Source organism: Oncorhynchus nerka, linkage group LG6, assembly GCF_034236695.1.
Source record: "Oncorhynchus nerka isolate Pitt River linkage group LG6, Oner_Uvic_2.0, whole genome shotgun sequence".
NCBI lineage: Eukaryota > Metazoa > Chordata > Actinopteri > Salmoniformes > Salmonidae > Oncorhynchus > Oncorhynchus nerka.
In genome coordinates, this window is record NC_088401.1 from 48,389,682 (window position 1) to 48,406,340 (window position 16,659).

General features: G+C 46.5%; 1 protein-coding gene across 2 annotated transcripts; it reads right to left on the reverse strand.

The window, feature by feature from the left end:
• Positions 1 to 1,171: 1,171 nt before the first annotated feature.
• Positions 1,172 to 12,168, reverse strand: LOC115130510 (spondin-2-like). Of its 2 annotated transcripts, none has more exons than XM_029661719.2 (6): positions 11,939 to 12,168; positions 7,852 to 8,071; positions 5,521 to 5,741; positions 2,788 to 2,979; positions 2,323 to 2,494; positions 1,172 to 2,180 (listed from the first exon to the last, which is right to left on the reverse strand). In XM_029661719.2, exons 2-6 carry the CDS (start codon positions 8,069 to 8,071, stop codon positions 1,993 to 1,995), a joined length of 993 nt encoding a protein of 330 aa, XP_029517579.1. In that variant the 5' UTR covers positions 11,939 to 12,168; the 3' UTR covers positions 1,172 to 1,992. The 2 variants fall into 2 exon arrangements, with proteins under 2 accessions (XP_029517579.1, XP_029517578.1); XM_029661718.2 differs by having other exon boundaries at positions 7,852 to 8,076.
• Between the last annotated feature and the right edge of the window lie 4,491 nt (positions 12,169 to 16,659).

Below are 16,659 nucleotides of genomic sequence, written 5' to 3' on the forward strand. Positions count from 1 at the left end.
CTCAGCACAATGCAGATACACACATCATTTACTAGCAGTAGCCAATTCTTCCCCATATGCTCTCCTTCATACAAACTGTATCTAACCATTTTGCTCACAGTCTATCTACTTGCATGCATTTTAGTCTTGGATTGGAATCATACCGGTTGGAGATGATATGACTTTGAAACTCTGTATTAATTCACTGAGCTGAATGGACCTCCAAGTCTGCTGACGTCATAATTTAGGGGCCCCATAAATCTGTGAGACCAGAACAAACCATAGAACTAGTTCTACCGTGAAGCACCTCTTGCGTGCACTCTGGTAAAGCATACATTTTCTTCCTTCACCTTTTATATTCTATTCCCATGTCCTGTTTGACAGTGATTACTTTGCACACTTTGGCTCTTGCATTACATTGATTGAGCTTGACTACATTGATTGAAAAAGAATGAGATATGTCGTCTACTCGCAAATTCACGTGTCCCTATGTTAACCACAAGGTGGTGCCACAGCATTTCAAAACGCACTGTATGTCCAAACACCACACAACAGCATAGCAGGATGGAAATAATAAAAGCAAGATATTATTGCATAATTCAGGAATATATGCTTGAGAATTAATTATTGGACTATGAAGAGTGTTTATTATGTTCAAGGTTTTTCAAACTTTTTCAAACGTTTACAGCCAGCACTATTTGGATCAATTATTGAGCTTTGAATAGCGCTACAGACTAGCATCCTATCCAGTGGTTGTATTTGTACATCATTCTGGCTTGAACAAGGCTTAGGCCTACTTACTTGAATAATGCTACAAATGCATTTATTTCTTCGTTCAACATTAAGAGTGTAGTGATTTGCCCTCTTGTATTTCTGTTGATATGACATAGCCTTCACGGTATCAATGTCCATGTCGTTTAATGATATTTATGAGTGACTCCATGTCTTTATTTAGTAGCCAAAGGCCTTGGCCAGACCAATAAAGAGGTTTCAATATTGTTAAAATTACACTCTGGCATACAAGACACAAATAAGTTCATGTCGTTGTGGATTACTGGAACTCCTATTAGACATAATTCAAGGGCGTTCTTCAGTGTGACAGCAGTTTCACATTTGGACAAGGCTTTTACATGACTAGCATGTTAAGACTGTTTGGCTCCTTTTGGCTCTCCAAATAACACAGGAGTTTCTATTTACAGAAAACACCTCCATATTTATTTCATGAGTTACACAAGATACAACGATACAACAGAACATACAGTATATACAAAATATGTCCTACATATTAAGAGAGACAACAGATATAACTGCTCTTGTTTTGTTTTTTTGTTTTTTTTAAACTGTATCCCTTTTTCTTTTATGAAACCGCCTCGCTCCATATTGGCTAGGGTTTTCTGACATGGGGTACTGGGCTACAGTGAGCCATCATCAGTTGTGTCTTGTGAAATGGGTATTTATAAATCTGTCTGTGTGGTTATGTTGAATGATGGCTGAGCATCGTATAGGATTCCCATGTAAATCAATGTCCCGGTTTACACAAAGTAAGAGTGTATTATTTGTGTACAAGGGCATGTGTGTGTGTGTGCCAGTGAAGATCCTCTACATAGTTGTCTGTCTCTCATGTCCACTGATAATGGCATTGTGCTCTTTTGTCATGTGGGTACTTGTCAACAACAGTGTTTCTCAATACAAGTCAGGACTAGTCGGTCTTTAGATTGCCAGAGTACTCCATAAAGACCACACCAACAAGTCACGGCCACTTAAGACTTATTTGGGTCTAGAGATTGTGCGTTCTGCAGTGAAAGAGTCCATTGCTTACATTATTGTGGTCTGTGTATGTTTGAGTCCCAGTGTTACCATGGAGACTGCCAGGGGTGTGGCTCCAATTAGAAGTTCCCCCTAAGCACAGATCTATGATCAGCTTACAGTCCCGAATCCTAACCTTACTGGCCTAAACTTAAAACTGACTTAAAATCAGTGTCTTGGGGCAACTTCACCCTATTCTGTCGGGGGTCACTGGCGCTTCAGACAGTTGTGTGGTGTGCACTCGGTCTGTTCCTCCAGCTCGGGGCAGGGTGTTCCGGCGTTAGCCGGTCGCAGGAGGATGTAGCGGGTACGATGGCGGACCCCTCCCCTGGAGCAGGGGCCCAAACACAGACCCCAGGACGACCACATAGACACCTCACAGTCTAATGGTGTCTCTGAGATAGGGAGGGAGAGGGAATGAGATGTGGTGAATGAATTAACACAGAAATGAAGTGAATCGATATAATCACAGAGAGAGAGGGAGAAAGAAAGAGAAAGTGAGGGAAAGAGACAGGGGATGTGTGCATGTAAACCTACCTGAGAAGCGTTGAGGGTGGATAGGGTGAGGCAGAATGTGATTGGACATGGGAGTTTGACGGGCAGATGAACGGCTCTGTCTGGTCAGCCGTATGGAGGCTATGGGCGGGAGCTCTGTGAGACGGGGGTAGAAGAAGGAGTTGGCTGGGTGGTTGGGCATCTGGGAAGTTATCTGGAGGGGGACAACAACATATAGAAAACGGTCACCAACAAACCCTAAGACACACACTAAAACATACACTAATCTCAGATTATTATCGGTACTTCTTAATAATTCAAAGCTGTGTGCTTTAACTGTGACTTTGTGTTAGTGGAAAAAGTTCAATTACACTTTCAAGTCTTCCTTGTTAGGGGAATGTTAGTAGCATGCCTACACCATAGTCATTATAGAGCAAGGGGCAACCTCCGTGGCCCTCTTTCCCCCTTAGGTGAAAGTGAAACGAGGGGAGAAGTCGTCTGTCTCACCCGTGTGATGTTTTCCTGAGGGACGGTGGGATAGTTGGGTGAAGAGAAAGTGAAGCCGCTGTCCGTCCCAGAGTCCAAGGGTTGGAGGTCAAGGGTCATTTCCTGTTTCCACTGGCCGCCCTCACAGAGGTTAAGACTGTCCACTCCCACAAACCAATCAGGGCTAGGGATCACTTTCACCATCAGAGAGAGCTGTGTCCATAGAGGGGGGGAGGAGAGGAAAGGGGAGGAATGAAATGAGGTAGAGAAATGAAACGAGAGAGTTTAGTTACAGTACAGTATTCAGATCATGTGTGTGTAATATTGGCTGTGGTAATAAGACAGGATTATAGCTGAAGCTAACACATGCATGGACAAAATCGGTCATTGGCTTTACACATCCTGGTTGTGTAATAGCCTGACGTGTGTGTCCACCCGTTCCAGCACACCCGCTGTTTCCTGTGTGGGGTTCATGCTCCTCTACTCCCCTCTCTCCTCTGTGATGGATGTTTCCTGAAAGACAGTGACCTCATGCAGGAAGCGTCCTGGGAACCGGCTCCGGGGTGGCAGGCGCCCAGAAAACAGCACATTAAAGACCAGGAAGGGAGCACAGCCTCCCTCGGGACAGGACGCATGCTATTTGTGAATCTGGGCTGAGGTGGGACAGGATGGGGTAGAGTGGACAGGCTTGTATGGGGTGGGATGGGGCAGACATCAAAGTGCACTAGGTGCATTAGGGTGGAGTGGTGTGGAGAGTTTGGACTCTGGGAAGCAGCAAGTAAATGAGGATGACATCAGTGGTGTGTTTCTATCCTGTGACATACAGTGAGGGATGAGGAGTTAACAGAGACTAGAGAGACTACCGACTAGCATCTCTACTACTCCATCCGCTTTGACAATTATCCTTCACTGACCTCCTCCTTCCTTCGCTCACATCTCTCCTTCCTTCCCTCCCGCCCTCACTCCCTCGCTCCCTCCCTCCATCCTTCCTCTCATCTTTCTAAACCTTCTCTCAAACGGTGGTTTTTCCAGGAATCCCTCCTGCTATATCCATTTCATTGGCCTGTGCAGTGAGTGGGAAGGCGGCGTATCTATCGTAACACGTTCTGGCTTGATCTGTCCACCGCGGGGGCAGCGGTTTTTACATGAAGGCCAGAGACACTCGCTGACACACTGATACCCACTTATAGTCCCATAATCACACTCACACTCCATTTAGGCATGCTCTCCCCAGGGCCCACAGAGGAGTCCCAGGCCCAGAGAATGAAAAATCCCCAACCGCAACCCGTCCAAACCTGGCAGTACCAGAAGAAATATGCAGAACTGGTCGCACTAATCTGTCGAAGTGCAGTGGTTTCCTAGTGTAGAGTAGACTCGATTGGTTCTGGTAGTTGGTGAATTGTTTGTTATCTGTCTGGTTCCAATTATGTGCTTGACAGAAATAAAATGGGGTTTTATGAATATGGAGATGAGAATCATGTGGGGATGTTTGGAGCATTGCAAATGTGTTTGCTTTGTGGAAAAGAGAGTGTGTGTGTGTGTGTGTGTGTGTGTGTGTGTGTGTGTGTGTGTGTGTGTGTGTGTGTGTGTGTGTGTGTGTGTGTGTGTGTGTGTGTGTGTGTGTGTGTGTGTGTGTGTGCGTGCGTGCGTAATAAGCATAAGCCTACGTGTGTATCTCTTTGTGTATTTCCAGAGAAGGACAATTTGAGCCATCATTGTCACGTTCCACACAAAGACACACACATCTCTATGCCCCCATTCTCCGCCTTGCTACCCACTGATCTAAAAACAGATTGGCCAGCACAAACACCACATACCTCACATTTAGATCAGAGAATGCCAGACAAACTCCAGCCTTCAGTATGGGGCAGGCAGCAGTGGAGAGAGATGCTTTTCGTGGGGGTTGTATGCACAACAGGCTCCAAGTGCGGGCAGGCAGTGGAATTACTAATAAACCAAATGTAGATCACCAGCTCCACTCTGTGGCCCTTCTATTTCCAAACCCCCAGGAGCTACCCTCCCTCCCTCTCTCTCTCTCTGCCCCTTTCTCCACTTCAGTCATCAACTAAGTGCGAGGGCAAAGATAAACAAACAGACACAGGCCCCAGACAGCCTAGAATCCACCTAGAATGGCTAGCCTCCTGCCCAGCCTCAGCCCCAAACCCAGCCCCAGCCTAAGCCACAAGCTCCAGCCCCAGCCTATCGTTCCAGCCTCACTCCCATATCCAGCCCCAACCCCAACCCCAGCCCCAGCCCCAGCCTCTGCTCAACCCCAACCCCAACCCCAACCCCCAGCCAAAGCCCCAGTCTGAGCCCCAGCCCTTGCCTATTGTTACAGCCTCCCTCCCAGCTCCAGCATCAACCCCATGAAGCCCCCTCCTGGGCCCTGAGTTCAGCGGGGGAGACAGCAGACATAGTCCAGACCAGGCAGGACGGATGTGGGCGTTTGTGGCCGTAGGACTGGATGCTAAACTTAGTCTGATTGGAGCACTGTAGAAGAGTGATTAAGTGTTTGGCCAGGGAGGGTGGAGTGAGTCAAGGGGTTTGCCTGTGGTGGGATCGGGTCATGAGTTGACAATGGATTGAGTTAAGGAGTGTGTTTGTTGGTAAGGATTTGTGGTTGGAGCGGAGAGCAGAACGGATGGTGGAAAGGTTGTGAAGAGGTTTATGTAAAGCAACAAAGTGTGTGTGTGTGTGTGTGTGTGTTTGTGTGTGCATGCATTGCGTGCCTGCGTGGGTGTGTGTGATGCCTACCAGTGGGCTCCGAGGTTGCAGCAGCAGTTCTGTGGAGCTGTGTCCGATGCCAGTGGGGATGCCCGCTGTTCTGTACATGGCACCGACCTCCCGTCTCTTCCTGGCATCCTTCGCCCCCTTCACCAGCTCCACAGTTACCCCCACCTCAGCAAAGTTCTGCACCCCTATACTCGCCAGCGCCCCCTCCTGAAACAGCCGATGCTGCCCATTGTGAGTGATAACTGTTGGGAGAAGACAGGGAGGCAGTGAAAGGCACTGAAAATGCATCTTTTCTTCCATTCTCCTTGCCTTGATGCCATTACTCTCATCTAGATTGAGTTAATCTCACTGCATTCAGGATCTCTTTACACACACATGACTTGCCTAGTTAAATAAAGGTTAAATATAAAAAATAATTTATATAAAACTACAAATTAATTTTCTTTCTCTTGTTGTCTCTGTTTCTTCACTCCCCATACCGTTTACCTCCTTCCCCCCTTTCTGATGTCTCACATTTCCGCTGCTTTCTCTACTAGGGATTGTTGCCTTTGTTCTCGCTTTGTCCTTATTAAGAACTGATTCTGAGTCAGATGTCTGTTCTTTGTCCTGTCACTCTCATTATAAGCCACACTTGGCCCGGGATCAGGATAAGGCTAGCAGAGGGTCAGTCAGACAAACTAACAACCACACAGTCTCAGTCTCTTTTATAACATCTCTGCCTTAGCCAACCTCAGGATCCACGCACACACACACACACACACACACACACACACACACACACACACACACACACACACACACACACAAAACACGCACGCACACACACAAACACACACACACGGGTACGTGCATACACACGCACACTCCCGACGCACCCACAAAAACACACTTCACACACTATCCTGTTTCTCCTCAACCCCCGTCACTTATGCACTTAATTGAATTTCCATACTAGCAGGTTTCCCACAAGCGTCAAGTTCCTGAAACCCAATAATACAGATTAAGATTCAGATTCACGTAACGTTTCAATTTCTTGCCGCAAATTAACAACCGCCCTCCTCAACTCCCAGACCCAAAATGAGTCATGTTTTTCTTCTTCAGTGACTAATAACTCTTTTATATAACTGTCTTCCCTGGGCTCATTGTCCCTGGCCCCCTCCAGTCTAAGTCATCAGAGGCGTGTCCATGTCCCCAGGGCCTATGTGCAGCGTTACTGTCTCTATATGCAGCAACAGGCCATCACCCACTGGCAGGCTGACAGGGCATGGCTGGAAGTTCTGGAAGCCAGACAAACCCACAGCGGCCACATACAGTGATGCAGAGATCAAGTCTGGCACACGCACACCTCTGCCATCCATCCACGCTGGCAAGGCAGGGCAGAGCCAAGTAGAGCCTGATGCCACTTTCCTCCCTCCTTTAGTGAGGGAAGACATCTGACCCCACCACACTCTAAACACCACCATAGCCTCTAGTTGCCTCCAGGACCCCAGCAGCCCCAAAATTGAGAGGAGGAGGGTGAGGGAGAGTGAGCTAGAGTGAAGGAGAGAGAGTAAGTAAGAGAGAGAACCTGTGGGGTACCCGCCCTGTATCATCTGGTAGCATTTAGCCTCTCTCTCTCTCTCCCCCTTGTGTGTGTGGAGGTGGACTGGGAGCGCAGGGCTGGGCCATGGGGGGAAGGGGAGGCCCGGAACAGGTTAACTGGCCAGCTGTGAGCCCTCCAGCACATGATCAGGTGAAGAAAGGAACAGGCCGAGCCCGTATCCCTGTCAGGCCTACTATCCCTGATCTGCTCCCTGACCGCAGGGGGGAGAGGAAGAGGGAGGAAGTCAGCAAGAGAAGGGAGGTGACCACAAATAGAGACATGCCACTCTTAAGACTGCTGAGTACAAGGCAGCCTTTGTATTTTACCTGGTCTGTCAACTCACCACAAGAGTTCCTTGAGCATCTCTCTCTCCCCATCTCTCTCTGTAAAATGGTTTTCTCTAGAGAGTATGGAGAACTGTGGGTGGTCTACTCTCTCTCTCTCTCTCTCTCTCTCTCTCTCTCACGCGCGCTTTTTATCGATCAATGTCTCTGTCTCTGTTGTTTAAAATAGCCTCGCTCCTTCACCCTTTTTCCCTTGCGAGCCCTGATGTGAAAGGGTTTTATGGGTGAAAAGTGATGTGTCCTTTCCATTCCACCAACCAGTTGTCATGAGGGGAAAAGGCAAAGAGAGGAGGCCATTATAGGTCATTGAGACGACTATAAGGAGTATACGCTGTGTCTGTATTCTGATCATCAAGGGGGTATCATGAAGTGTCTAGAGGTAGTGGTTAGGGCCTGATTTTGGACTGAGCTATTGGTTCATCTCACCTATGAGTTTGGACCACTGTGCAGGGGGTCGGAACAGTGGGTACTGTTTAGGGAAAGTCTGGGGGCTCCAGTGACCCGTAAATACCAGGATGTAGGAGGCAGGACCTCTGGCCGTACACTCTGTCCCATTGGTCGGTCCAGCAAAGGATAGGGTGAGCTTCAGAAGCACCACCAGCAGCTGCTGCAGCCAACCGCAGGATAGGAGCTTCGATGACATCATCTAAACTGGACACAGAGGGAAGAGAAGAAATGTCAATTACAAGTGTTCGCAACAGAGTAGGATGGAGTTTTATCAAGACGCTGACACTAAGAGTCCAGGTCAGGATGTGTGACAGTTAGTTAAACTAGTTTCCTTGTACTCTACTCTATACTGTATCATCCCAGTATGTTGGGTCAGGGAAGGGGCAGTCAGAGGGCAGGGTAGAGGGTAGAGGCCATCGAACTGTTAGCATTCATCAATGTCACTGTATTGTCTGGATAAGACCCTGGTCCAAAATAAACATGGCCGACATTCTAAGGATAGACATAAAGCCTGCTGACTGACCTCACTGACTGACCATCCTCAAAACATCCCTGACCCTGACCTGACCACTGCTGAGTCACACTGGATGTGCTAATGGGAGAGTGGACCATCCATACCGTATATGCACATGTTGGTTGTCTATAAAGACATCTGTGTATCTGCAGGTGTACATGCGTGAGCGTGTGCACGTGCGCGTGTGTGTGTGTGTGCACGTGTGCGCGCGTGTGTGTGTGTGTGTGTGTGTGTGTGTGTGTGTGTGTGTGTGTGTGTGTGTGTGTGCGTGTGTGTGAGCGTGTGTGCGTGAGCCCCGGTTCCCTGTACTCTGCCACTGTACATCAGGGCTTAAGGGGGATTTACAATGCTCCCGGAGATGAGTGTAAATCAGCCGTACTGCCAGAGCCACGCTGCCTGTTCTGTGTCCCACGCCCCTCAGTCCCCTGCCCCCTATCCTGATTTACCGCCCTGTTTAGGAGGCTGGTAGAATTAAAATAACAGAACAACAGCCTGGCAAGGCTATTTTCAGTGTGCGTGTGCGTGTGCGTGTGTGCGTGCGTGCGTGTGTGCGTGCGCGTGTGTGTGTGTGTGTGCGTGCGTGTGTGCGTGTACGTGCGTGCCTGCATGCGTTCGTGTGTGTGTGTGTGCATATTCCTTCTGTCCCCACTAAGGTGTGTGTGTGCAGACAACATGGTTTCCACTCTGAACAGAGAGGGAATAGACTATGACTGCATTGGCGTTTCTTTTTCTCGGTTATAGTCTGAACACTGAACGTCCTGGGCCAAAAAGGGACGAAGAGGGTACAGTGGTTTTGCAGCTTATTCTCAGACTGCCCTCAGAATGTGCGGGTGTGTGTGTAGGTGTGTGTGTAGGTGTGTGTGTCGCCAGTGTGACCCGTCCCTTCTTCCTGCAATATGGGTACAGCAGACCTGCAGCCGCTGAGATGATCAGATGACAGAGCTGGCTCCTCTCTGCCTCCATACTCATGGTATTTTTACCATGCCTGTTAAACTTTGCGGTTGTAAATATAAGTGTAGAGGAGAAAGTAAATGGGTAACATGCACACTGACATATACAGCTGCAGACAGTAAACTATCGCTGCAGCCTACTCGTGATATGCCATCAGTGATGTAGTGGTAAAAAAAAGAAGAAGAATTGGTATGATTGCCGATCGGGGTTTACTTGCGTTTACCCTCCACTACAACACAGTACGCCATGAGAAAAGACTTTGAGTAGAGTTTTGGAGCAGCCTATATTGGAGAGGTAACAGTATCCACAACTGAAAATAGGCTTCAGGGACAATGTGTTGTGTGATGTGTGTGTGTGTCTGTGTCTGTGTCTGTGTGTGTGTGTGTGTGTGTGTGTGTGTGTGTGTGTGTGTGTGTGTGTGTGTGTGTGTGTGTGTGTGTGTGTGTGTGTGTGTGTGTGTGTGTGTGTGTGTGTGTGTGTGTGTGTGTGTGTGTCTGTGTGTGTGTGTGTGTGTGTGTGTGTGTGTGTGTGTGTTTGTTCGTGCGTGCGTGTGCGTGTGTGTGTGTTCGACTGGCCCTGTCTGCATCATGTGCCTGCTGGCTCCATAGGGGCACAGATACTATATCTTAACCTATAGAAACATCATATGCAACAACCTCTCAACATCACTCGCCCCTTTCCCTCTAGAATCTAGGCAAACAGTGTCAATGGAAAGCTGTTTGGTGCTAATCTCTCGACAATCTTTGGCTGCACAATTCTGGTATTTATTTCACTAATTGGTCTTTTGACCAATCAGATCAGCTCTGAAAAAGAGTTGACTTGGAAAGACCTGACGTGATTGGTCAAAACACCAATTAGTGTACAAAACATGACAATTGGGCTGCCTGTGTAAACATAGCCGTTAATGTCAAGGAATGGGGCGGCAGATTAGTGGTTAGAGCGTTGGGCCAGTAACCGAGCTGACAAGGTAAAAAATCTGCCGTTCTGCCCCTAAACAAGGCAGTTAACCCACTGTTCCCTGGTAGGCCATAATTGTAAATAAGAATGTATTCTTAACTAACTTGCCTGGTTAAATAAAAAAACATAATGAATCTCTTTTAATCTAAGGTTAGACATGTAAGGGCTGGAAGTGCGTCGGTACAGTCAGTACTCAGCGGAGAGGATGAACAATACCACTGACTGACACGCCGAGATTAACACGGCACTGACTACTCACTGTCAATCTCCATCAGTCACATAGACACAGAGAAACACAGGCACAGCATATTGTAGGCACGTTCATTCTCATCAGCGTAGAGACAGCACAGGCTGGAAACACACAGCATGTTAAGTATCATCAGTCGACACAGACATAGCCCAGACGCAGCCTCATACATAGACACACAGCTAAATGCACACGTTAGGATTCATCAGTCCACACAGACATAGCCCAGACGCAGCCTCATACATAGACACACAGCTAAATGCACACGTTAGGATTCATCAGTCCACACAGACATAGCCCAGACGCAGCCTCATACATAGACACACAGCTAAATGCACACGTTAGGATTCATCAGTCCACACAGACATAGCCCAGACGCAGCCTCATACATAGACACACAGCTAAATGCACACGTTAGGATTCATCCGTCGACCCACTAGCAGACTTAGACAAAGCAGTTTTTCTGGATTTCTCTGGTGCACGAGACACAATAAAACAAGGGGATGTGGAGTGATGCCAAACATGTTGCATGTGGACCTACGCTGTGTAATTACACCAACCTCATGCAGTACAGAACTCACACACACGCACACACACACACACACACGCACGCACACACACACGCGCCATGAAAGGAGGTCAGATGATTCCTCTCTTCCAAATGCAAGCTGAAGACAAACCACAGCGATGCCAGTGTAGGCAGGAGTTAAGAGAAGGAGAGAAACATGCAGATGAATGCAGGGTTTGAGAGAGGGACATATGCTGAAGCAATCACCAGATACCCGGCTTTGATATTTTATTCTAAACCCTCAGCAGAAAGAGAAAGAGTAGAGAGGAGGGAGAGAAGAGAAGAGAGAGAGGCAGACAGCACTATCACCTTTGCCTTTTTGGTAACAGTAGCATACACACGAATACATACCAACTCACACATCATGTAAAAACAAACTTACACACTAAGGGATGCACAAATAGAGATGTACAGTAGGGACCAGCACATAAACATACACATACACACATGCCAAACCCAGACCTGGGTTGAAATACTATTTTAAATATCTCAATTACTTTGACATACATTCAAAGTAACTATTTAGATATATTATTTTGAAAGGACAAGTAGTTGAATATTTTCATGTATTTGGAAATACACTTAGAAAGTATTTGAACAATTCTAATACACTGACTCAAATACACTCCCAGGCATTTAACCCAGGTACTTGAAAATAGTATTTGAAATAAGTATTTGAATATACTGTCAAAGAAAAAGTATTTGAAATAGCAAATACACATTTATTTGAACCCGGGTCTGACAGAACCACACACTCATGCACACTAACACTCATGCACATACACAGTGTCTGAATCGAACCTTCAGGGTTGTAGATTGAGTTTCTTACCTGGGAAGGACGACTCAGTAAATGACAGAGGATATATCAGCAGGACAGAAAGACAGCACGACAGCAAGGAATACTCAGCTCCAGTCACTCTCTCTCTTTCTCTTTCTCTGCCTCTCTCTCTCTCTCTCTCTCTCTCCACTGGCACAGTCCGTCTGGTTGCGGGAGGCAGGGAGCCTTATCACAGTCTTCCTTCCTTCCTCACTCTACTCTATCTCGCTCCAAATCTCCCTTTCTTCCACCCTCCTCCCTCATTGTATCCCCTTCTACCCCCCCCCCTCTCTCTCTCTAGCTTTCTCTCTCCCTCCCCTTCTTTTCTCCCCTTACCTCTCCTTGTATGGGAAGGCAGTGCACAGCACCCCCCTTCTCCTCTATAGTATCTCTCCCTCTTTCTTCCGCCCTTTTTCTCATTCTCTCTCTGTGTGTACACACACAACTTGTCCCGCCGTCTCCGTGTTGCTGTGAAAACTCAGTAACCCCTAACCTCATATTGCTGACAAGGTCATCAAACACCATGTTGCCCACAACTTAATAGATCTTACTTGGCAGTCGGTGCATTCCGATTGTACAGTGTTAACGTTTTCCCCGAACTATTTTAATTATTACATTTGGGGCGGAGAAATCCCAAAAGTCTGGTTGTTGAATGATGACAGATCAGCAGTCTGGCTCTGGAAAAGGGACGTGCTTCCATCCAATAATGAATAGAACAGGGTTAAGCCTTAGTGGTCAATCCAGCTAATGATTCCACTGGAGAAACTTCCTCTGGTCAGTGAAGTGAAGGAAGGAGGGTGTATTAAAGCACTGTCTGTCTGTCTGTCTGTCTGTCTGTGTCTTGACATAACTATTCCCCCACAGCCACAGCTGGTAAACACATGGGCAACTTAGGAGGGGCTCCATTACCGAGCTGGCTATTGATCCAGGTGTTGGGCAGCAGTGTGAATGAGTGTATGTGTGTTTGGTTTTACTAGGACTTCTGGTCCTCACAAGGATAGTAAAACAACGAAGTGGGGACATTTCGTTGGTCCCCGCAAGGAACAAGTCTATTTTAGGCTCAGGGGTTAGGTTTACGAGTTAAAATTAGGGTACGCATACACACACACACACACACACACACACACACACACACACACACACACACACACACACACACACAAACAAGCACACACACTCAAAAGCATCTCTGAACTATCATGTCATCTCTAAATATTTAAGCCTTGAGCTATCCTCCTCTCAAAGCAGACCGTGGAGTCCATTTAAGATCCTCCATCCTCCAGACCATAGGTGTGGGCTACCACAAAGGTCAGGGTCTCAGACCAGGCTTATCCCAAAGCTAAGGACGTTCCTTCCCTTAAGCTGTTCTGTGAAGGGATGACAAGAAAAATGAGGTAGCATGCAGAAGCAGCCTGGGTTACCTGGTCACTATGGCCTCACCGTGAACCCTCTACAAACCTTTCAGGCAATTCAGATTGTTGGTGGAGGACCTCTTTCACGGAGGAATGCACTTGTTTTTTCAGATGTATTTTTTGGGGTGTGCTCCTGCCTTGACTGTAGTATCTGTTGTAGCATTTTATTGTGTCATTTGTTGCTGGTCTTGTCATGCAGAGCTCCCTTGGAAAAGTGACCCTGGTCTCAATGGGACTCCCTGCCTAAATAAAGGTTAGCATAGATAAATAACATACATGAATAACTAACTGGAAGGGAAGAAAGGTTGAAGAAAGAAGAAGAAATATGAGTGACTTTGTTCTAACCGCTTCTTATCTTCCTTACCTCCTTGTTTCTCTGCCTCTCTATTTCAATTTCCGTTCCCCTTCCCTCCCTCCTTCCCTCTCTCTCGCTTTATCCCCTCTTTCCACCATTCACTTATCTAGTCCTCTCTCACCCGGTCTCGCTCTAGTAGCGTTTCCATGAAATGTGTCTAGAACATTAATATCTTATATTCTGAGAACATGGCAACCATGTTCTGTGTATGTTTGGTGTGATGTTGATGGAATATTATCGTAAACCGTACACAGGAATGTTCTTGCAATGTTCCCATGAAACGTGTCTATCACATTAATATTAGAATGTATAGAATGTTCTCCTAACTGAACGCCAGAACATGCTAAATAGTAACAAAGAGGTTTTTGCTAACATACAAGGAATATTATTCTAACTAATGGGAAACTGGACACTTAAGCATCCCGGAAACATTACGGGTAACATTACAAAAACGCTCTCTCTCCCTAGAATTGTTTGCTGTGTTCGGTTTGACAAGACGTGTTCTCTTGGAATCTGTTCTTGCACATCACTGGAACATTCACATGGAAACAAAAAGGTAATGACCCAATGAGACTCTTAACCCCTAGAGCAGTGGTATTCAAAGTCGGGGTTGCACTGCAGTGCGGTCGCAAAAAAAAATATATATGTATATATATTTTTAAATATATGATGAACAAAAATATAAATGCAGCACAACAATTTTACTGAGTTACAGTTCATGTAAGGAAATCAGTCAATTGAACGAAATTCATTAAGTCGTAATCTATGGATTTCACATGACTGGGCAGGGGCGCAGCCACGGATGGGCCTGGGAGGGCATAGGCCCACCCCCTGGGGAGCCAGGCCCAGCCAATCAGAAGAAGTTTTTCCGCACAAAAGGCCTTTATTACAGACAGAAATACTCCTCAGTTCCATCAGCTGTCCAGGTGGCTGGTCTCAGATGATCCCTCAGATGAAGAAGCCGCAAGTGGATGTCCTGGGCTGGCGTGGTTACACATGGACTGCGGATGTGAGACCGGTTGGAGGTACTGCCAAATTCTCTAAAAATGACGTTGGAGGCTTATGGTAGAGAAATGAACATTCAGTTATCTGGCAACAGCTCTGGTGGACATTCCTGCAGTCAGCATGCCAATTGCACATGCCCTCAAAACTTAAGACATCTGTGGCATTGTGTTGTGTGACAAAACGGCACATTTTAGAGTGATCCCCAGGACAAAGTGCACCTGTGTAATGACCATGCTGTTTAATCAGCTTCTTGAATTGCCACACCTGTCAAGTGGATGGATTATCTTGGCAAAGATGCCCACTAACAGCGATCTAACAGCGATCTAAACAAATGTGTGCAAAACGATTTTTTGTGCGTATGGAACATTTCTGGGATCTTTTATTTCTCATGAAACATGGCACCAACACTTTACATGTTGCGTTTATATTTTTGTTCAGTATATTTTTTAGGAACAAAAAATTAAGAGTGCAGATTTTTGTATAGTACAATATACAAACGTTTAAAATATATATATATTCTTTTTTTTGTAAAAACCTTGGGGATGTAAATGTATTTATTGGTACCTTTCATTTTGATAAGTGATGAAAATGTAGTGAATTGAAGGTTATTTGATGTTGTAAAATATTTGATGTACCGATTTTAACTTTGTGTTATTAGATTTTGTGTGGGATGGGGTAGCGAGAAGTTGTCATGAAAAAATGGGGTCCCCAGAAATTGTGGCGGAAAACTGGGGTCTGGGGCAGGGGCTGGGTTTCTACTAAGCTAACATATGGCATTGTTTGAAGATAGTCACAGCAAGGATCATTTGGCTATTTGATTTGGAATTGTATGACTCCTGTAGGTATAAAAAAAATATCTATATATATAGCCTTACTGCTATTAGCCCAAAGAAACACATTGAATAAAAGATTCATACATGGAAATACATAAAAAGGAAGTATGTTTTGAAGTGTCTGTTCTATATCTGAGAGATTTAAGGAAGTTCAGAATTATTTATATTTTTTTTAATTACAGTGGAATGACCCGTATACCTTTGACATGGACATGCCCCATTCACTTCCATTCATTTTTCGGCCCTGTACCGGATTACCTTCAGACGAGTTCTGTGACACTTGTGGAGGTCGTAGAGCAAAACAGAGAACACCATCGGAGAACACAATGTGTTTGTGAGACTCTCATCTTTCCATATAGGGGTCATAGAGGGGACAAGAGGAATACCTATGTGAGAATGCTGTTCATCGACTACAGCTCGGCATTCAACACCATAGTACCCTCCAAGCTCGTCATCAAGCTCGAGACCCTGGGTCTCGACCCCGCCCTGTGCAACTGGGTACTGGACTTCCTGACGGGCCGCCCCCAGGTGGAGAGGGTAGGCAACAACATCTCCACCCCGCTGATCCTCAACACTGGGGCCCCACAAGGGTGCGTTCTGAGCCCTCTCCTGTACTCCCTGTTCACCCACGCCTCCAACTCAATCATCAAGTTTGCGGACGACACAACAGTGGTAGGCTTGATTACCAACAACGACGAGACGGCCTACAGGGAGGAGGTGAGGGCCCTCGGAGTGTGGTGTCAGGAAAATAACCTCACACTCAATGTCAACAAAACTAAGGAGATGATTGTGGACTTCAGGAAACAGCAGAGGGAACACCCCCCTATCCACATCGATGGAACAGTAGTGGAGAGGGTAGTAAGTTTTAAGTTCCTCGGCATACACATCACAGACAAACTGAATTGGTCCACCCACACAGACAGCATCGTGAAGAAGGCGCAGCAGCGCCTCTTCAACCTCAGGAGGCTGAAGAAATTCGGCTTGTCACCAAAAGCACTCACAAACTTCTACAGATGCACATTCAAGAGCATCCTGGCGGGCTGTATCACCTCACCGCCACTTTAACTATGCCACTTTGTTTACATACTCATCTCATATGTATATACTGTACTCGATACCATCTACTGT